We start from the raw sequence: 23,267 nt of genomic DNA on the forward strand, positions 1-23,267 counted from the left end.
CCTGCTGCTGTCACAGTCACAACCCTTTCACTGTTTCAGCCTACTCTGGTCAGCACTTGTAGCAAAAGAACCATTTTCACAACTTTGAGTTTACAATCCTGCCTCTTATTCAGCTAAACTTCTTTCTCACAGCACAGCCCTCCCAACATCAGGTATGCACTGCCGCTTACTTGCCACCAGCCCTGGTTCCTGAAATGACAGCTACTACCTGGGTAACAGAGCCAACAACCAAAATTTTAATCTCTAGTATTTTTCAGGTTTTCTGAAGTTTCAGATGATGTAATTTTCATAAGAGGCAAATCTAGTTTGCGACCCAAAAAGACTTGTGTAAGAAAGGTGTGATAAAATCTCATAGTAAAATCACTATCGTCAGTGGGTAATATCCGTGTTTTAGGGAGTAAGGTAAATAAGCTTATAAAGGACACAACTGTAATGGTTTATCTCTTATGTATGCAATATAAAAATGCGGTGAGTTTTGTCCTCTGATTGTTTTGTCTTTTAGTATATTTAATGCTACTAACATTATTATAAATGTCCTTTTGATATTTCAAGTGGAAATATTAGTTAATTGCTGAAGAAAATACAAAGGAGTAAAGATACAAAGGATGAAAAGTAATAAAATTATGAATTTTTGACACTTATTACTTAAAATCCCCATTAATTAAAGAAATACAAGTTGGTACAATGGCAAGGATCCCCTGGAAATGTACTGAGGCAGACAATGAAGTGAGCAGGGAATAGAAAAGTTAGTGTAAGAACTGAAACTGTTGAGAATTTAAAAAACTTCTAAATAATTTATAGGTCAAATAACATGTTAGAAAATTAAAATGGTACCTTGGTTCACAGACAATTCTTTTCATAATTCTGGTCATAAACCAAATTGGATAAGAATTGAATTAAATTCCATGGTTAGGTTCAATGTTGACTTTATGGGCAAATTTGGTTTGGCTCTTTCAATTTGGTATGGGAGCAGAATTGTTAAAAGAATTAAGTTTGTGAACTGAGATACCGGTATATTGATAATCGATATTGAAAATATTACAATACTAAAATTTTCAGATACAAATTAATTTGGAGAAAAATTTATTATTTTAACTTTATTTTGAAAATGCTAAAAGTTAATGAGTTAAGTATTATTTTAAAATAATAAAAAATGAAAAACATAAGTTGGACATGGTGGTATACACCTATAATCCTATCAACTCAGGTGGATACAGCAGGAAGATTCCAAGTTCAAACCCAGCCTGGGCAAGTTAGTGAGACTTGTCTAAAAATAAAAAATAAAAAAAAAAGCGCAGGGAGGTAAAAAAAAAAGCCCTGGGAGAAGGTCTTGGGTTTTATCCCTGGTACTGCAAAAAACGAAAGCAAAGAAAACAAAACAATAAACTCGAACACAAACACACACAGAAAAAGTGATAAAGCCCCAAAATAATTTTTCTACTAGTATTGTCTATCCTTTTTATTGAAATATAACTTACAGACAACACACAGATTTAAGCAGTTCAATCAATTCTTCCACATATTACCACCACTTAGCTTAAGATAGAAAAGATTTCCATAGTCCAGAAACTTGCCACATCCCCCTTCTAGACTCCTCGGTCAACAGAGGAAGCCATCATTCTCAATTCTGTCACCATAGATTAGTTTTGCCTGCCTTTATTTTCACATTAGTGTAATCACATAGTATACATGCTTTTTAACATGGCTTCTTTTGCTCTACACAGTGTTCATGGTATGTATCTATGTAAGCTTTTCTTTTTAATTATCTAATTATAATTTTCACTGTATTTTCCTGCTCAAATGTTATTTAACTTTTCAGTTCTTCATAAAACAGCAAGCTCTCACACTGTCATTTGATTTCTATTTTCCGATGATCGTGTCTCTATTCACAAAATAGCCTGCTGTACCCGTAGACCTACTTTACTGATCTTCCTTTGATGTTTTGTCTTCAGTGTTCTCTTTTTTCTCTACTTCTGGCCTTGTCCATCATGAACTTTGAAATCTAGATCAGAACTTGCCTCCTACATGCTATGGCCAGCTTCAAACAATTCCTTGCTTTCTTAACTATTTGAAGAACATGAATTCAGACCAATTTATTCCTAACCCCACTCCACTCTTCCTTTTGAGCCTTTTTCAAGTCTTTCATAAGCCATGCACTGAACTTGTATCCCACACACAGACCTGCTTTTCTGCCTCAGTTCTAGACCTCGCTGTGAGATGGGAGTTATAGTTATCACGCCGCTATGAGACATCTTAACATAGATCACTACACCTTTGCTGCCGTTTATTACTGTTTGGTCTCCACCATACTAGTGGATTTGAGTCACCAAATATCTTCCTCTCCCTTCCCTTCCTACCCATCATTTTTCTTTTTAACATATAGTAATGCAACAGTCAGTGGAGTAGGCACTCCAAAAATATCTTGGAATTCAAAAAGTGTTTCTGAAAACTTCAACATCCCACCAAGCAACTAGGAGTGATAAACCTTCACATATATATAGGTGTAATGAGAATTAGAGATTATGACCACATGGTAAAAGTGCATAAAAAAAACTGCTCACAGAAATAATGACAGAAAATCCAAACAGCCAAAAACTAAGAACATGCACTCTAAAATCAGGACCAAGACAAATATGTCCACTATCACCACTCTTATTCAATACAGTTTTAGAAACACTAACCAGAAAAATTAGACAAGAGAAATAAATAAAAAGAATGAAGATAAGAATGAAAAAATGTTAGGTTGTCATTATTTGCAGATGACATGATACTCTACATAGAAGATCCTAAAAACTCCACCAAAAGACTTCTAGATTTAAAAGCCAAAGTCAGCAGCATAGCTGCATAGAAAGTCTACATCCAAAAATCAATAACATTCCTATACACTAACAACAAATGCACTGGGAGAGAAATTAAGGAAACACCTTTCATAATAGCATCAAAAAACTGAAATAGTTAGGAGTCAACCTAAAAAAGGAAGTAAAAGTTCTCTACACTGAAAACTATAGTACACTGAAAAAGGAGATTGAAGAGGATTTCAGAAAATGGAAAGATAGCCCTTAATCTTGGGTAAGAAGAATCAACATAGTGAAAATGGCCATATCCCCAAAACTGGTATGGAGATGTAGTGCAACCCCAATCAAAATACCATTAGCATACCTCACAGAACTAGAGAAAGCATTCCTAAAATACTATCAACTAATAAATGGATAAAAGATATGTGGTATTTTTATTTCATGGAGTATACTGAGCCAAAAAGAAGGATAAAATTAAGACATTTATAGCTAAATGGATGGACCTTGAGTCCATAATCATAAATGAAATAAATTGGACATTTAAGAAATTGGACGGTGGTTGTTATCTCTTCTTGGAATTTCCCCTTACCAAGAATGTAGTGACCTTCTTTATGGTTTTTGATCTGTCTTGGCTTGAAGTCCACATTTTCTACAAATAGAATAGTTATTCTTGCTTTTTTTCCGGATTCCTGTTGCATGGAGTATTATCTTCCTTTGACCTTCAGTCTATAATTTCTTTTTGAGTTAAATATATTTTTCTGTGCAGCAGATTGTTGGATCTTGTTTCTTTTTTTGTGACAGGGTATCTCTATATAGCCCAGGATGGCCTGGAACTCACAATCCTCCTGCCTCAGCCTCCAGAATGCTGGAATGACAGATGTGTACCACCATGGATCTTGTTTCTTTCCTTCTTTCTTTTTTTTTTTTGGCTTTTTTCCGGTACTGGGAATTGAACTTACAACCTTGCGTTTGCCAGGCAGGTGCTGTACCCCTGGGCGAAATCTCCAGCCCCTGGATCTTGTTTCTTTATCCATTCTCTCAGGTTTTTTTTTTTTTTTTTTTTTTTGATTGGCAAATTCAGACCTTTTTACAACGATGGTTATAACTGACATGTATTGGCTCATCCTTGTCATTATTTTCTGCTATTGGTTCCTTCTCTTTCTCCTCTGTTTAACTACTTGTCCTGCCCAGTGGCTTCTTTCTATTGGTGTTCTTCGAATTGTGCACATTATTATCGCTTTATATGGTATCTTTCAGAACACATTGTACAGATGATTTGGTGGCCATGAATTTTTTCATTTATTCTTTGCCATGAAAGTATCTTATTTCTCCAATGATTTTGAAAGACAGTTTTGCAGGATACATCAACCTGGGTTGGGAGTTACTTTTCTTCAGGACTTAGAATACTTCACTCCAAGCTCTCCTTGACTTAAGGGTTTGTGTTGAGAAGTCTGCTGTGATTCTAACAGGCTTTCCTTTATAGGTGATTTCTTTCTTTTCTCTAATAGCTTCTAATATTCCATTCTTGTGTTGAATTTCTGGATCTTTATTGTATGCTTTGTTGTAAATTTATTTTGGCTAGTTGGAGTTATATAGGCCTCATTTACTGTATGCTAAAATTTTTCCCATGCTAAAATTCATTTGGAACCAAAAGAGACCAAGGATAGCAAGAACAATTCTGGGCAACAAACACAAACCAGGGGACATCATAATCCCTGACTTGAAATTATACTACAGAGCTATTTTGATAAAAGCAGCATGGTACTGGCAAAAAAATAGACCTGAAGATCAATGGAATAGATTAGAAGATGCAGAAACAACTCCAAACACAGCCAGCTCTTTGACTAAGGAGCCAAATACATTCACTAGAAGTAAGATAGGCTCTTTAACAAATGGTGCTTGAAAAACGGGCTTTCCACATGCCAAAGACTAAAACTAGAAAAATGTCTATTACCATGCACTAATTTAAAGTCAAAATAGATCAAAGATCTAAATATTAAAACAAAAACAGTAAATCTGCTGGAAGAAAGAATAGATAAAACTCTTGAAGACATAAGTGTAGGCAAAGACTTTATGAACAAAACCCCAATCACATAGAAATTCTCACAAGGAATAAACAACTGGGATCTCATTTTATTAAAAAGCTTTTGCACAGCAAAACAAATCACCAATGAAGTGAAAAGGAAACCCACAAAGTGGGAAAACTTTTGTCAGCTGTTCTTCAGACAAAGGACTAATATCTAGAACATATAAAGAAGTGATAAAAATCAGACTCTTCAAATTCAAAGACTCAATCCAAAAATTGGCATCTGAGATGAATAGATACTTCTCAGAAGAACTACAAATGTTAAATAAATACATGAAAAAATGGTCAGCATCACTGGTCATTTGAGAAGTGCAAATTAAACCAATCCTGAAATTCCATCTTACTCTAAGAAGAATGGCTATTATCAAGAAAGCAACTAATAACATGGTGGTAGGGCTGTGAGGAAAAATGAACCCTTTTCCACTGTTGGTGGGAGTGCAGACTGGTGAAACCATTGTGGAAATCAGTGTGGAGATTCCTCAAAAAACTAAGATTAGAGGTCACATTTGACCCAACTATTTCTCTTCTGGGTGTTTTCCTAGAAGAATTAAAAGCATCATACCACAGTGACATATACACATTCATGTTTATAATAGCCCAGTTTGTAATAGCTAAATCTTGGAAGCAATCCAAATTCCCGTCAGTTGATGAATAGATAAAAAAGACTCTCTTTTTATATAATGGAGTATTACTCAGCCATAAAAAAGGATAAAATTGAGACATTTATTGCTAAATGGATAGACCTTGAGATCATAATGATAAGTGAAATAAATCACACACACACACATATGTAAATATTGCATTGTGCCCATGGTATAAGAAACTGAATGTATGAATAAGAACCAAAATATACAACAGATATTGTGAAATAGGAAGTAATAGTTAAAAAGGAAAAGAAAAATATGGAGGGGGAGGAGGAAAGGAAGGAAGAGAAAGAAAAAATGAGAAAAAAGGATAAAATAAAAATAGATCTTTATAAATGGGGAGGGGAAGAGAAGATGAAGAGAGGGTAGGGAAACAGAGAAAAAAGAGTCAAGTTATATCATATACAGGTACAAATTTCCTATTATGAATATGATCATTATGTAGACCTACACTGTATCAACAAACTTATTAAATTAAAAATATATAGAACATGTCTATGAATTTGGAATAAAGACTTAAAAAATAGTGTTCCAAGTATTACTAACCATAAAAGGGAAGACTGGCACACAAAAATGGATTATTAAGACAAAAAAGAAGAATTTATAAAACAAAAATAAAAACTTCCAGTTATCAAAAGAAAGTAGTAAGATGGCTTCAAAATATTGGTTATAGAAATGACTAATAGACATTGTATCCAGAATATGTGAGGAACACCTACAAATCAATAAGACAGATATCCCAGAGGAAAAATTTCAATGTGACTTGAAGAGGAACTTCACAAATAAAGACGTTCAAATAACCAATAAATATATGAAGATACTGAATATTATTACTATCCAAAGTGGCATGAAGTATAGCCACTCATGTATACCACCACACCCTTACCAAAAATAGTTAAAACTTTGTAAGACTGAAAATACCAAGGTTTGGTAAAGATGTACAAAATCAGGAGCTCCACACATTATTACTAGAAATTAAATTAGTAGAGCCATTTTAGAAAAGTAGCATTTTCCACTTAAGTTAGCCAATGATCTATAACTATTCCTAAGTATACGTTCAATATTTATGATAGGAGACAGATACAACAGTGTTTGTGGAAGCTTTTTGATACTGAAACCTGGGAAGTAATATTAGTCAGTAGCAGAAAAGATAAGTAAATTATGGTATTTTCACACACATACCATAGATATGTAGGCAATCACAACACTTTGAGTGAACTTTAAAAACATAATATGGGCAATAGAAGAGAGAATTATGGCACAAGTCATAAAAATTTAGGATTTAAAACTAAGTTAAAGCCAACCTTTTATATTCAAGGATACATAAAGGAGAGAAATGATTACTGTATAGATCAAGATAATGATTATTTTGGGGAACAGACTTTTCAGTACAGGAAGTCCCCCACTTACTGATATTCAAGTTGTAAACTTTCACAGTTATGAACGGACCTCACATTACGAACATTAGTAGATTCCCGTAAAGCGGAGAAGTAGTTCATGTGTTTGCCAGACATCATCACAGTTGTCTGCTGTGTACCTACAGTTTATTTACAGTTGAACTGTATCACCATTTTAAGATAACTGTAAAAGTAAAAATGGTTTATTTACAGTATTTTTGTGTGTTTTTTTCCTGTATGTGCTTCACATTGTGTATTTCTGCCAAAAGTATTTAAGCCTCACTTTGTCAGACTCAGAAGTGAATCTGACTTCCGAACGTTCCCCTGGAATGGGATGTATTCTAAGTTGGTGACTTCCTCCATAGGAAGCAAGGCTATTTTAGGAACCACAGTGTTCTTCTTGACCTGGATTTTGTTCACACAGGTATAAGCTTTTAAATAATCCAGTAAATCATATGTAGTGTGTATGTTCCACCCATGTTTCTGTAGTTTATCATACTTCATATGCATGTGTGTGCATTTTAATATCTGTTTAAAGAGAAAACAAATGCAGGGAATATAGGCCAACCCATTAATGCTAGGTATCTTTGCATGAGTTTGGGAGAATTACATTTTATCTTTGAAGGCTGATATGTAATTTTATAATTTTTATACAATTGCCCTATAATTTTGTAATAGAAAAGCAGTCATGATACAAAACCAAGCGATGTTGAATATTATGGAAGAAGTACATTAAAGGCAATGGAAGCATTGTCACTAAAATAGAAGCTTTGTTTCAACTGGTTCAATATAATCTGCAAAAATTTTAAAGCAGGGAGAAGAAGAGGTATTGGGGTTTTCCAAGGAGATAGGATGACTAGAATCTTGGAGAAGCAAGAAAACAAATGACTGGCCTGAGTAAAGAAAGGAAAGGAGAAGAGAAGATACAAAATGAGGGCACAAGTATATTATATCAAATGTGCATATCCTAAAGACATGCCTACACAGGGAAGTCTCACAGCTAAAATCCACCTTCCCAAGTCTGATTAACGTGTTAGAAAATTACCAAATTACGTTACGAAGAGACCTAGATTGTCAACTCAGGCTGAAGAAAAACTATCAATTCAATTGTACATATACTCTATCTTCTAGTACTACAAAGACCCCAGCCTCAGGGGAAACACTTACCCTAGTCTTACTCTCTCTTGGAGCAGGCAATATAGAATTGGAAACAAGTAAATGCACAGTCAATTGTTTTTCCTTCCATGGCTCATGGGAGGCAGTGCTTGAAAAGGAAGAAGCTAGATGGCTAATTGAGATGAGGATGTTTGTGCCCATGTAACAAAAACTGACCATAGAGGCAATTCTCAGCTTTTTCAGCATTTCTAAAATGGTTTCTTATAAAAAAAAGAAAATATAAATAAAGAGTAAAATAAAAGATAGGTAGCAGAATATGGGAAGAAAGATCTTTTGCAAAAGGGAAAGAGATCAAGAGATGGAGAAAGAGAGGAGGGGAAAGAAACCAGATGAAAAAAATTAAAATGCTTTATGTACATTTACCAGCTTCCCACAAAGAATGCAATCTTTATGTGCTGCAAGCATGTAATAGCAAAAATTAAAATTAAACAAAATTCGAGTTCAAAGAGGGGCTGCTATGGCACTAGCTTGAATTAATGTTAGATTCTAATTATCCCTAGATTTAAGGATCAAAGACCTCCTTAGCAAAGGCACAAGAGTGAGCAGACTTCAGGACCTCCAGTAGGTGGCATTCAGAGCAGTGGGGTGGGGAACACAGAACCTTCCAAAAAGAAACTAGACTTGGAGGCATGCAAACTCCCAGAGAGAGAGAGACAGAGACAGAGACGGAGACAGAGAAAGAGAGAGAGAGAAAGAGACAGAGAGAGAGACAGAGAAACAGATAGACAGAGACAGAGAAAAAGAGAGAGGAAGAGACAGAGAGACAGACAGAGAAAAAGAGAGAGGAAGAGACAGAGAGACAGACAGAGCCACATCCCTGAAAATCCTCATGAGCAGGATCCTTAGGAGACAGAGATTAGCAACATGCAGGGATTGGGGCTGAGACATCTGAGGGTGATGTCCAGACCCTTGGAGGGTAGAGTTGCTAAAAGGTTCAGAGGATGGGGAAGTAGGGAATCTCAGAAGAAAAAACCTCAGGCACCAGGAAAACTGGGTTGAGGACGTGAGGACCAGAACAGCATGAAAGTCTAATGGGAAACCGGGCTACAGCTGGTGCTAAGATTTGAAGTTGTTCCAAGAATAAAATCAAAGAAGAAAAGGAAGAAAAAAATAGCCTATTTAGTTGTCAGAATCAGGACTTCCCTCAGAAATAAAAAGAAGAACATTAGGTGCTTTGCAGAAGCAAGATGGCTTTGAATATTCATAAAATACCAAAAAAAAGTTAAAGGTAAGTATTTAAAATGGCTCTCATTGTGTCCCATAACCCTGGACCCTCTAACCAAAAGGAAAAATGATGGGTTAGAGAGGACTGATACTATGCTACCCAAAATACCAGGCTCAGAACATTTTTCCATGAGTGTCTTCAGATATTAACATAAAATGCACCATAAATAAATATAAATTTGAATTCCATCTCATGACGGAATTATTTCTAGAAGCACTCTTAAAACCTCTGGACTTTAGGGCTTATCTTCGTTAAGACACTGGAACAATGACTAAAGGACATTGTAGAGAAACAGGCTGCATATTCCTTCTCTTTTGTGCTTTCTTAATATTTTAGTTAAATCACTTAATCTTACTAAAGAGCTACACAAACAGAACAGGAGGACAGAAACATAAGGATGGCCCACGTCTATTAAAAGAAGACAAAGCCCTTCTAACCCATGTCTTTTTTTTAGCATTTATGCTCTGCCTCCCACTGCCTTAAGAGAAGTTTTGATCAATCTTTTCCTCAACAGCGCAATAAAATAAAAAATACAAAGTTAATGCTGAAATTAAAATACGCCTGAAAACTTCAGCTTTGAAGATGCGGAATACATACTTTCCTGGCTTCTTCCCCATAGGTATGATTAAAAATCCTGCATGTTGTATACAGACATGCATAAGACGGCTCTGAAGGGTGAAGAGAGGAGGCATATGGTGTGGGATCCTGAGGTCTTAGGAAAGATACAATGGCTAGTGCCCTGTGTTTTCTTTTACCCCATAGATCCCAGCCTTGGATCTGGAAAGAATATAAGTGGCAGTGGTGGGAGTGGGGGGCAGAGAGAGAGATTTCTCTCAACTCATCACAAAGGGACAGTGATGAGAGGGCCATTTCTGGTCCTCTTCCTATTAGCCTTTATGTCTCTTGTTATGATTTAGATCTGGAATTTCTCCCCGAATCCTCCTGTTTTCAGAGGCAGGGGTTTTGGAAGGAGATTGGATTATGAGGTGCTGTATTCATTAGTGATCCATCCACCACGATGAGCCCAACAGCTCATGGTGCTGTTAGGAGGTAGCATCTGGTCAGAAGACGTGGGCAGTGAGAGTGTGATGTGGAAGGCTTCTTCTCCCTCTCAGGCTTCTCCTCTCTGTCCGTTTCCTGGCCACCATCATGTGAGCAGCCTTCCTCTACCCCGGCTTTCACTTTGCCATTTCTGCCTTGGAGCCAGACCACCATGATGGTAACCACAAGCCTAAAACAATCCCTTCTCCTTTACATTGTGGGTATTGGGTACTGTGTCTCAGCAGCAAGGAAAGTGACCAAGGCACCTATTTTTAGCAAAAATGTGAAAGCAAATGACTTTGCCTTTATTTAGCAATACAGGATGATTGTCAAGTTAGTACCTCAGAGGAAGCCTAGACTTAATCTTTATACTGGCTGGTGTTCGCCAAAGGCTTAGTGGGAAAACTCCAGTTTATGGAGGACTGTCTCTCAGCCTTTTCCTCTGGATGCTCTTTGAGTCAATTAACACCAGAAGAAGGCAGCATTATTGGTCTTTGTTACATTGCTCTCTGTCTCACTGTTACAAATAGCTTTGCTTGAATTATTCTTGGACTTTATGATTTCCTTCTTAGAAGACATTCTGATCTACAGACTGTGCCTATTATGATGTAATTATACACATTATTCAAGATTTTCTTTATGAACATATCCTGGGCAATTTTCTTTCTGGTTGTATGAATATATTAGAAAGCACTGAACTCCCAGAGACCTGGCTGGTTTTAGTCACACAAACATTGTCGATCATGAAGTAATCTTAACTTCCTTTTTGGGTTTACTACTAGAAAATTCCAAATGTAGGCAGAGGTCTACTGGAAATACATCTGTAGCCTTCTGTGGTATACATTTTGTAGATTTCACAAATGAAATGCCTGTTCTGGCCTCACTATCCATTTTATTTCCTATTTAAGTAATCATGATATAGTTTATAAAGTTTTTATAACCATCTTAAATTTTCTTTCAACCCAGGATACATAATATATTAGTTGTGAACTTATACATAATGTAAGTTTTCCATATTTATACAACCACAAGGAACAACTTTTTAATGTCTTTATGAAATATCCTTATTACCAGGGATTAATGCACTTACATGTTACAGGAATACAAATTTCAAAAGAAATAAAAAGAACTAGGTACTGAGATAAAGTAAGAAAGGAGTAGAAGCTGCGACTGAAACTTGCATGCCCCAAATGCTGCACCTGGGCATGCTACACCTTACCCATGCATTAGCAATGTGAATCACTCCACACAGATTTCCCACTTGAGAGAGAAGATAGTGAGATTGTGCTTCTTTGAAGCTATGAAAAACTACAGTATTACTAATCTACAGGGACTCAAAGATTGCCTGAGTCTAGGATCAAATGTTGCTTTGGACTTCTGGTGAGTAAGGAAGCCACGGAGTGTGAGTTCCCAGAGAATCACAATCATAAGCATAGAAAAAAATCAAGATTTCATCATCCCTCAGCCAAACCAAGATAAAAAGTCAACATATATGTAGGTGTAACTCCATTCACATTTCACATTCACATTTCCACAGAAGCTCAGGCATTATCTTTCTTGTCCATCAAAATCCTCTCCATTGTTACTTCCAGTGATAGCACCAAAGGAGTAGCATGAAAGTGCCCCTCCAAGCACCACAGTTAAATGCATAGTTTAAGAATAATGTATTTTGACCTGAATCCTAGGCTTCAAGACAAAAGTTTTCCCTTCTCTGAGGAGTTTGCCATACCCAAGCAACTCCCACCTAAATGGAGGAACTGACACTGCTTATTTTTACAACTCCCAAAAGTGTCTTCCCCAAAATTTAAATCTAAAATGGAACTGTGCGTGTCTATGATGCAGCAGGGCAGAGGGACAAGGTGGGAAATGGTTCACACAAGGGAGTGGGGGAACCTTCTGAGAGGCCTTCAGAGGTCTCCAGAAATGCAAGAAAGAAGTCAAAATCCTCCGTAGAGGAAGGAGCAGGCCTCACTATGTGTGAAGAGGCTGGAGCCAAACTCCTAGCCCTACAACTTCTGAGAGGCCAAGTATCTTAGCCAATTAGAAGCTCAGTTCCCTCCTTGAAAGATCAGTGGAAAGATTAAATTAAATAGGGTATATGGGGTTAGTCTGTGAACCGCAAAGCACTATCTATGTGCCAGTTAATAGTAACGGTAATAGAAATAAGGTCACCTGCGTTTTAAGACAGAAAATCTTTCAATTTTCTGCTTTTTCTTTGTGGTCATATCTATCTAATCTCACTCTAAGAGAAATCTTCTTTATTTGCTGTAGTTTAACCAAGTCTCTATTTCTTTAACTGAAAGAGGCTGATTCTCAAAGATTTCACTTTGTTGTCACATAGCAAAATGAATGCTTCTACACAAGCTCAGAAAAGTAAGATAAATACTTGTAATGCCTATAGTCCATGAAAATTGCATAAGCATGGATGTTCAAACACTTTTCAGGAAACACAAAACACCCACTTCCCTCAAAAACTTTCTAAGGCTTCCTTAAGAGTGTTTTGAGAATTCCTTATGAAAATGACTCATATGTAATACAACTCAAAGAATAGATTAGTTTAGGTTTTTTAATGGTTATTCTGTTGGCTCAAATACTGACAAAAATCTTTTTATTGGAAAAAAATAATTTTTTAAAGAAAAACATCCAAATTCACATTGAATGGACTCTTAATGGAAAGCACATTGTATAAACCAGTAGTACTGCCACATGAAAAAAAGGTCTCTGTATTTAAGAGGGGAAAAAGTAAGCCAACAGTGCGCTTAAAATGAAGTTATATGTATTTGTAAGTAGTTCCATGATCTAAGTAGTTCTATGATCTCTGTAGAATTCCCATTGTGCTCTACCAAGATGTACAGCACCAAATAGCTATAGTAGAAGTCTGCCTTGTGAGGTCAAGTGCATGTTCAAAGGGAAGGAGATATAGGAAAATTAATAACTTCTTGGCATCTCAGCATGTTTCAGATATGTGCATCCAAGTGCCACATTCGGCCGATTGCTGGACTTTGGCATATGTGGTCAAACATGCGCGAATTGAACCAGGTAGAAAGCACAACCTAAAAGGAGAGGGGCATGAGAAGAGACAGACAGTAAAAAAGGACAGAGAAATAGGAGTAGAAGTTAAAAAAATCAAGAAAGATGCATTACACATATTTCTAAATAAATGACAATATGAATTTGGCTCTGTGAGGCTTCTAATAGAGCCTGAATACCTGATGAGAAAATATTCCAGATCGATGAATTATGATGGTGAATAGAGTTGACTTTGAATGTAATATCTTCTCAACAGAACATACACTAAATGTGGTGAGCTTAGAATCAAAACAGAAAAGAAAAGAAAAACCATGGAACATGTCTTGTGATATGAATAATACCCTAGTAGTTTCAAAGATTTCCCTATTGAGAGGACAATGGGATAGATGGATATCCATAAATCTTGCATGCAAAGTACTACAATTACTTGCGTGAGTCAGTCCAAAAAACTAAAAATGTTTTCCATAGTATTTGCATCATTCTCTACCAAGTTAAGGAGCACAGTGGAACTATCTTAGAATTTCACTCGTGGGCTAGCCAGCTTGATGTGGACTGCAGAAGAGACCAGTTAACAAAGACAGGTGCATGAGGGGGTAAAGATGTCTCCAGCATCTGAGACCAAGAGTAAACAGGTGGTACCAAGCTTAATCACTATGGAAAGGATTAAGCCTTCCACTGGGCCCCTGGAACCCACAGTGAGCTCTGTGCCCCTGACTTCTCAGTAGAAGAGAGTGAAGAAAGGAAGGCAGGTGGCTGCTCACTTTAGGAATTCATCTTCCCTCCTGCCCTTACAGTTGCCCTACTTCCTTGAGGCTTGGCAAGCCTTCTGTTCTCTGGCCAATATGCCAGTGGAGAGCAAAATATCTGGCACTACTTTGACTTAGAAGGTAGATTTGCAAACCTTTTAGCATATGGAGCATTGGATTTGAGTTGCAGCAGCTTGTTTTCCAAAGACAGTTTTCTTTCTAGCAGTGTTCTCTTTTCCTAGGAGGAAACCAGATACAATTTTTGCTTACTCTTGCATGTGTGTGTATGTGCACATGTGTTTGGTAAAGCAGTCTTACAAAATGTTCACAAAAGATACTTCTCACAGAATTAGAAATAAAGAGTTCATTCCAAATTAGTTTCAAAATGCACACCAAGGAAGTCTGCCCGGGGAATTTTGCTACATGATTAATAAGCAAGTCAGCGATGAGTCCAGAGTAGTTGTCTTTTCTCCTCCCCTGCCTGGAGAGCTTCTTCCTCTAGCCCACTCCCAAAATAGTCTATGCAGCTCAGTGTCTCCCATACACTTCCTTGGGTCCACCCCAAATGAACAACTGTTCCGCAGTCTCATCCCTGGGCTTTCCTACCACTGCTTTTGCCTTTTGCATTTTAGGCTGACTTGTTGGTATCCAGGGACATCACTGCCCATATCTTGATAACTCTACCTGCTCTCAAAGCATCTGTCAGAATGCAATAAAATATCAAATGTATTTTTAATGAAAGATCAAGGCCACAAATGATAAAATTACTTCCTGATTAGGATCCAAGATAAACTCTGACACTGAAAAAGAGTATCTTTCAAAATTCCATAATTAAATTATTACAGTATTACCTTTTCATCCCAAAGGAAATAGATGAGTTCCTGGAAAAACAAGCGGAGATGGTTGCTTTCCTTGTATATTTGATGGCAATATACGGGAAAAATAAAGAATTTGAAGTCTAGGCTGAATGATTTTTCAGACGGAGGTTGCCAGTTTGGGGAAAATTAAAGAGATTAAAAAAAAGTAGGAATGGTGTTGGCAATATGAATGGAATGAACTGGAAGAGATGTTTTGAAAGTGTCTACAATGCTGCTTTAAAATGATTTCCTGCTGCAGCGTTTATATTGGTAATATACAAGACAGTGCTATGTAGCAGAAACATCAAATTTTGCATATGTAATAATCTGGTTTTGAAATTTTGGCCAAGACTTTAGCCTCTCTTGGGCTTATAGTTTTTTAAAAAAAATTAACTTAAACTTACAAATAAAAGCAATATGTGTAATATGATTTTAATATTACTTTGGGTCATTGATTAATAACCTGACTTAAGAATTAGTTAGCTCTTTCAGAGAATTTTTCTTGTGTTTTGCTTTATTTTGTATTAGAGCCTCCACTTTCTAAAGTTTCACACTAATTTGTAGATTCTATTTGGTAGAAAAGACAATCTCAAAAGTTATAGTTTAAATGGCTTAAAGAAAAAAAAATAAATGGCTTAAAGAATATTAACCATATTTTTAATCTAACCTCCTCACCCTATTCTATATTCCTTCCTCACATGCCTATAAATAACCAATTTCTCAAAATACTTTCTTTAACCAGATTTTACATCTCACTAAGTTTCTTCATGAGTTAATGAATTGAATAAAATATTTAACATGCACCCATTCTGTACTTATGAGTCACGGTCTTACTTTATGAACTTCCCTAAAAGGAAGGTAATATTACCTATCTCAAAATGTTAAGATAACTGGAGGTAATAAATATGAGAGGCCTACGTACTTCCTTAGCATATAGTTTTACGTCCTTATATAATAATTTGAAGCTACCAAGAACTTCATATATCATGTGTTTTGTTATTTTTTAAATTACACTAACTTCATCAAATATTTCTTATAACATTCCTGCCCTATAGAAATGTTGACAGCATAATTCTACTCATGTTCAAATTAACTCTGAGCTGTCACAGGTACACCTTGTGAGCTTATAATGATGCTTGGATTTTCAAAGAAACACATCACAGATAATATATTTTGAATTTATAAGGTTGAGGAAATGGTGTATAACAAATATTCTTCATAATGGACTTAATCGTGATTAATGGATTTTTATAACCAGAGTCCAGGGTCGAGACAATCACACAAGAAACTAACAACTCTACCCTGGGCAGTGTTCTAGCACTGGTGCCTCTTCAAACCTCTTGGACAACACAGAACAGCACACTTTCCTGGTTTGCATGTGTCCAGCCCTTGGGCAAGCTCACATTACACGGTGAGCAGCCCACTGATCCCAAAGCTCACCTGTGAGACTTCCCTCACTCTACTGATCAGAGTAGAGTGGACATCAGTTTACATCTGTCACAAACGTTAACATCTAAAGGATTTGGAAACCCAGAGTATCATTTTTATCCAGCGTTAGAGAGAAAAAGAGGCAAAATGGAAAAGGCTGTGAACTAGGAACTGAGGGATTACTGGACAGCTTCTTGTGCGTGCTGTACTCATTTATAAATTGATGATGAGGAACTAGATGGTCTCAAAAGAGCTTTTGAGCTCTAAAATTCTAATGAAGCTTAATCAATGACACTAGAAAACAAATATGATGCAACAGAATTGCACTGCTAGCGAAAGGAACATATGCCATAATAAAATGCTCTTATTAAGTGTTTTTGCTAGCTTATCGCTGTGTGTGTGGAATCCATTCTCACTGCATTCCTGATGGAAGCAGGGCAGATGGTGGAGGTTTTAAGTAATGTGTTCATTACCAGACCTCATAGCACTAATGGCTATTTACTGGAGCAGGGCCTCATTCAAGTGAGCAGCAAATGAATCCTTCTCCAGGGAGCACTCGCACCAGGACAGTACTCATCAACTTTTCCGAGGATATGCATTTTTCATTTTCACTTCCTCTTTGAAATTCTATCCTTTTCTCATTAATACAAAGTGCTCCATGTCCCCCTGATGTGCACCACCCACCCAAAAGAACTCCCTCATCGTCCGTCTTCACATTATCTCCATGAGCCAGGAAGGTGTTGTCAAGCTCTGCTCCTGAGAGTCTATTTGTTTGTTTTACAAGTATAAAATATATTTAAGTATGTCTTTAAAAGAAACACTCCTGCATATTGTCCCTCTATTCCACCCCACTCACTTCAACTTTATAGAGATGCCAATAGGCTTCACTCTAATAGTAAATGACCTACAGCACTCTGGCAAATTGCTGCATAGTTATGCTGAGCCATGGGCATTCTGCTCACCTATTCTGTCTAGAAGTTCCCGGGAGAGCCCACAGTTACTGGTCAATATCAAGGAGGGGCTAAGCTATCACTTCCCAAAATGTCTTGAACTGCTGAGTGTCATGGTGTCCACTCTAATCCCAGCACCGGGGATGCTGAGGCAGGAGGACTGCAAGTTTGAGAAAACTTAACAAGACTCTGTGTCAAAAAAATTATTTTAAAAGGATGTCTATCTTACAAAAGGCTTTGAGTTTAACTCCTGGTGCTGAGAAAAGAAAGAAAGGAAAAGAAAAACAAAGAAAGAAAGAGGAGGAGGGAGAAAAGAAAGAAAAGAGACTGCGAGTATCTGAGGCACTGAATCGTATTTTGGGGTTTGTTACCCTGCATTCAACAGGGTTTTCTGCCTTTCAAAAAAACCTTAGGAGAGTTTGGGTTTTTTAAATTTTTCTTTTTATTTGGTGCGGGGCGGGGCGGGATTGGCCTCCTGAGTACTGGAATTACAGGTGTGAGCTACCACACCTGGCCTTAGGAGAATTTAAAACAGGAGATCTGAGAAATTCTTAGAGTCCCATGCAACCCATTTTTACACACTACAATTTCTACAAATAGTGACTGTGTACAGGTCATTCACAAATAAATATCCAGGCCCCAGCTCTATGCAGAAATGGTAGGCGCTCAAATATAATGAATAAACAGTCCAACAAATAAACCCCAGAATTCTGAGATGAATTCATGTCTAGTATGAATTCCTGGGGTTGCTAGAAAATAGAAGCTATCTTCCAGTGTTCTTTTGTTAATTGTCTGGCACTGACAGGTGACACTAACCTGACCCAGTGTTACCGGATTTGAGATGCGGTGACTGTAAGTTTAAGCTTAAATTCCAAGCTGGTCAATCAAGGTGATTGGTAAAACAACCCTACCCAGGATTTTCTTCCTTTCCTAAATGCAAACGCTCTTTTTGCTACCTTAGTTCATTAAACCATCTATTACAAGGTAAAGTATTCTAACACTACCGACTGCTCCATCTAATACTGCAATTCTTCCACAAAAACAGCCTAAATATTAACTGGCATGCCTGGATAAGCCAACAGATTGAGGATATTGTAATCCAGTGAATCTGCTAAGTGACAACACCAGCCACCTATCACATTAAAAAAGATGTTGCAGTATGCTATTACTATGAGATCCTGTTGAGTTTTGGCTTACTTACTTTTTGTGACTTTCACATAAGCTTGCCATTAAGATTGCAAATTCAACTAAATTCACGATGTCATAAAATTTTATTTATTCTTGGGAAATATTTTAAAACGTATCCAAGTTTTTTGGGGGTAAGAAACTGAAATACTTTTGAAGTTATGATGCTTTGGAAGTGACATTTCCAACATGGCATCACCCTGACAGGCTCATAAAACAAGTTAAGGCTGAAAAGAGCAGAGGCAAATCTGGGAATTAAAACAATGGCTATTAGAATTAATCAGGCAAAATTTTCTAGAACCAAAAGATCTACTGACCTACTTCCAGAGATGTGAACTTCCTGTTTGTTTTGCTATCATAAGAGAACATTACTGGTTTTGTCTGAATTATAAATTCTAAAGCATACATGAGTAAAGTCATATTTACCTTTTGTACATAGTTGGAGGGAATACTACTTGAAACTTTTGAAAATTTTTCTTCTATTTTTCTTCTTCCACAAATATATCTTTTGAAAGTTTTGATATCCACAGAATGGCTATTTATTGTGTGTGTTTGTTTTACTACTAGATATTGAACCCAGGACCTTGGCACTGAGTTATAACCTCAGCACTAGTTTTATATTTTATTTTGAGACAGTAGTTCACTAAGTCCCTCAGTTGCTCAAGCTGAGCCTGGATTTGGGATCCTCCTGCCTCAGCTTCCCAGAACCTTGGCATTACCAATTTGTGTCATCACCTCCAGCTAGAATGGTTGTTCTTAATATGAACTATCTCTTTCCTGGTACAGTTGCCTGTTTTCTAAAATCCAACATAGTACTGGGTTTACAGAACTGGATATTGCACTGATTCCAATACATAAATATATTATGATTATAGGGTTCTATTTTACTATTAACTCCAAACCAGTGGACTTTGTGATCTTTTCTGTTATCTCTGTCCACATACTCACTTGGTTCCCCTTTCTAACATGCAATTGATTAGAAAGTGACAGACAATGATATGACTAAAATATTTAGAGAAATAAAATCAGTAACTATAGTACAGACCACATCAAATGCTTAATGGAAAAAGAAACCTGACATTATTGAGCACTTCCTAAGGTCAGGAATCATAAGGAATACAGTCATTTCATGTGATTTTATTTAATTTAATGTCCCACACATTGCAGTATTATTTTCTTTCATTCTAGATCTAATCCTATCAGCAATAAATCTGTTTAATTCTCCAGGTGCATACCTCTTCCATTCTCTGTACAAGATTCTCCAACTCTGTGATTTGACTGTGTTTTTCTTCAAGTTTTTCAGCAACTTGGTTCAGGTCTTCAACATGTTGTTTCAACTTCTGCTCTTGTTCAAGCTTGTTAACCTTGGTCAGAAAAAAAACAACTGTTAGACTTTTACTTTAATTAAACTATATATATGTTCTCTGCCTATAGATTAGAACAACAACCAAGCAACAACAATAAAAGAATAATTCAACCTTGTTTAGAACACTGTTTTGATTTCACTGTTGACAGTAAATTTATTCTGGTGAGTCACAATAGAAAAGAACACATAAATATTATTCCTAAAATATTTACATACAATAAAGTATATTTCCTGAAATGGTATGGAAAAGGCAGATACTAGTTTAAGAGAAGCAAATATTCTACTCTTGCTCAACAAAAATTACTTATAATGAAAAATTAAATCCTACATATTTAGTTTAAAAGTACTTTTTTAATCAGAAACTGATATAAAAGCAGAATAATTATCCCTACTGTATGCACAGCTTACTTGCTGAGCCTGTCAAATCACTTGGCCATGGCTTGTTTCACATCTCAGTTCTCTCAAAAGAGGGACTGGCCTGGCCAGGTGGGCTTGGTCGTCCAGGGGATAAGCTGTGAGCTGGTACCTGGAGTGTGTGTGCGCTGTCTTCATGCTTTCTCTTCATGTCTTCAGATTGTGTCTGGTAGTTTTCAAATAATCTCTGGGCCACGTTTCTCAGAGCTGCTGCTCCTGCTTCTCTGGAGGCTTCCAGCTAGGGAAAATGGTCACTTTGCATGTTTTGATATTTCCAGTCAACATGGTTAAAGGCCAAGCAGTGTGATGGGCAATTAAAAACAGAGTCTACGGTAGTACCATTTGTGCCCTCAGGACAATGGATGGCTGAAAGGACATCACTATTTGATAAAAGCAAAATGTAAAATAAGAAACCCTCTAGTTGTGGGGCAGTGCACACAGACAGGTTTGTCAAACTAGGGCTGTGTGTGCTTAGATGCCCTGCATGGACAGACCTCACCCTTTGGGGAGCCCCCACAGAGCCCCATCAGCCCATACACCCAAATCCTTTGATCACTGGGGTCCACAACAGTATTAATAGGCAAATCCCCCACAAATAGAAGCAGAACAAATTGAAAGTGCTACGGGAAAAAATTTTTTCAAATGAATTTTCCAAGTAAATTTTCAATTTTCATGAAGCTTCCAAAAAGTTAAACTAAGGAAATTATCCAGGATAGCCACAAAGATTTACCTACCAACATAGTTATTACTGCATATAAAATAAGCCCCAAAAAGAAAACATAAAACATTCAACAATAGATTAATTAAATACATAAGGAGACATTTTACAATGCAGGCTATGTTTAATATATACTCAATGTGGAAATGCATTTTAAAAATGTGCTGTGGTAAAGAAAAGTTAGCATAAGATCTTCCCTCTTAACAAATTTGTAAGTCCAGAGTACAGCACTGTTAAGTACAGACAGTGTCACACAGCAGATGTCTAGAATTTACTCATCTTGCATAACTGAAAGCTTCTACGAACTTTTGTAGGATTTCTTTAATAATAAAAGTACTCTCAGGCTCAAACACTGAGACTTAGTTTGTGAAGTATAAGGAATGTGAGCCCATGACTAGGTGTACGGATGAGTGTGGAGGTATGGCTGAATACACAGATCCACAAATGCTAACAACCTACTTATTAGCTCAAACACCCAAAATGTAAAATTTGAAAGTTCTCCTGACAGTCATACCTTGATTTTCAGCACTTCATTCTCTTTGTTCATTTCTAAGAGCTGTAGTTCTTTTCCTCTCATTTTTGCCGTGAGCAAACCCAAACTGCAACTAGACGGGTCCGTCTCAGAGTCAGAGCCATTCTGAACATTTCCACAGTGCTGAAATGAACAAACGTGAAAAGCAGAGCTGAACACTCCTCTCCCACACAAATTTTGACAATAATTATCACTTAGTTTTGCATAAATCAAAGAAGATTCAAGCCCCACAAATACCTTTAGAATCTCAAAAATATCAATGAGGAATTCCACATGAAGCATCTGGCTTCTATATCCATTCAAATATGAACAGATCTGTACATTCAAAGAGGTAGAACCTCATATTTTGTGCCTTTTACATTCCCTAGAGTTTCAAATATGCTGCTAAGTGTATTTTAAGAGATACATTATATTCATGAGACCAGATTTTCTATCTAAATCATAGACATAAGTATATTTTAGTTACACTGCATCATAAATTAATCAAATCAGCCCTAATAGCTATAGTACATAATATTCAATGTTCAGTGGTGCTTTTTTATAATCACTTCACATTAAATTTCCAATCAGAGATATCAGAATGAAGTGTTCTTGCTATTATAGTTCCACATAAACTCTGGCTCACTGAAACTCCACTTGGACTATCAATCTAATCTGGAATCATGGACATATGGAGATAGGAAGAAAATTAGAAAATATCTAACTTAGCCCATCAACTTTACAGGTAGAGAAAACCAACCAGAACCCGAGTTTATGTAGCAATTAAATGTGAGAGTTCATGGCACAGCCTGTGCTTTTCCTGTTCTTTCAACTTATTTTGAGGCAGATGGAAAAATTATGATACAATTACACATTCCCTGCAATTATAATAATTACTTCTATATGTTAAGTACCTAGTATAAGCCAGGTCATGTTTTCAATTAAGTTTTGTATACACTCAAAATGCTAAAAGATACTCTGCCCTTAGGTTGGGAAATTGAAAGTGAGAGTTTAATAAACTCATGGTTATACCTAAAATAGCTACCACACCAGAATTAAATCCAAGTGTGTTTAAAAGTGAAGCCTTTGTTCTTTTCACTGCAACATACAAAAAGAATATAGTACAGGTAGATAAGATCCTCCCCCACAACCCTAATGCAGTTTTGGATGTATGGCCCGGAACCTAGCGCATCTTCCACATACAGAGTAAGAATTACTTCCTTTTTTCATGTGTAAAAGAATATTTGACAGTAAGAATTTTCTCCACGGTGGATTACTGGCAGTGGTAGAGAGCTACCAAATATATAGATCAGTGCTTCTCAGACTTCAATGTGCAAAAGCATTATTGGTGATGGATCTGGTTAGAGATACAGATTCCGAACCAGGAGGTCTGGAATAGAACCCTGGAGACCACGTATCTAACCAGCTCCTGGGGATGCTGCTGCTGCTGCTGTGACAGCAGCCTACACTTGGAGGGTAGCAAGGCCTGGGAGCATTACAGCAACATTCTTCAGGGCTCGAAGGCTGATACTTTGGCACTTGTTTGGTCTGATGATCTTCTGTGTTTGATATGACAGCACAAGGTCACCTTCATTCCTAACAAGCTACTCCCACCAAGGCCACTAATTCTACTTTAGTATTTCCAGTGGTCAGCAGTCAGTGGTCAGTCCTCATTGTATATGATGCATAGGCAACATT

The 23,267-nt window shown here is 36.8% G+C and overlaps 1 protein-coding gene across 16 annotated transcripts in view; it reads right to left on the reverse strand.

Annotated features, from left to right (window-relative positions):
• The window catches only part of Ccdc68 (coiled-coil domain containing 68), a 67,498-nt gene that overhangs the window by 28,205 nt on the left and 16,026 nt on the right, over positions 1 to 23,267 (reverse strand). For 15 of the 16 annotated variants that reach the window (XM_005372956.2, XM_013510892.1, XM_013510885.1 and 12 more), the window contains 4 exons: positions 21,573 to 21,713; positions 20,453 to 20,578; positions 19,796 to 19,924; positions 14,296 to 14,378 (listed from right to left, as the gene is read on the reverse strand). In XM_005372956.2, the coding sequence (XP_005373013.1) occupies positions 14,296 to 14,378; positions 19,796 to 19,924; positions 20,453 to 20,578; positions 21,573 to 21,713 (479 nt within the window). Of the gene's footprint in view, positions 1 to 12,931; positions 13,418 to 14,295; positions 14,379 to 19,795; positions 19,925 to 20,452; positions 20,579 to 21,572; positions 21,714 to 23,267 lie in introns of those variants that run through there. The other variant, XM_013510939.1, reaches the window with a different exon arrangement.

Source organism: Chinchilla lanigera, unplaced genomic scaffold (genome assembly GCF_000276665.1).
Source record: "Chinchilla lanigera isolate Chin_1 unplaced genomic scaffold, ChiLan1.0 scaffold00001, whole genome shotgun sequence".
NCBI classification, from domain to species: domain Eukaryota; kingdom Metazoa; phylum Chordata; class Mammalia; order Rodentia; family Chinchillidae; genus Chinchilla; species Chinchilla lanigera.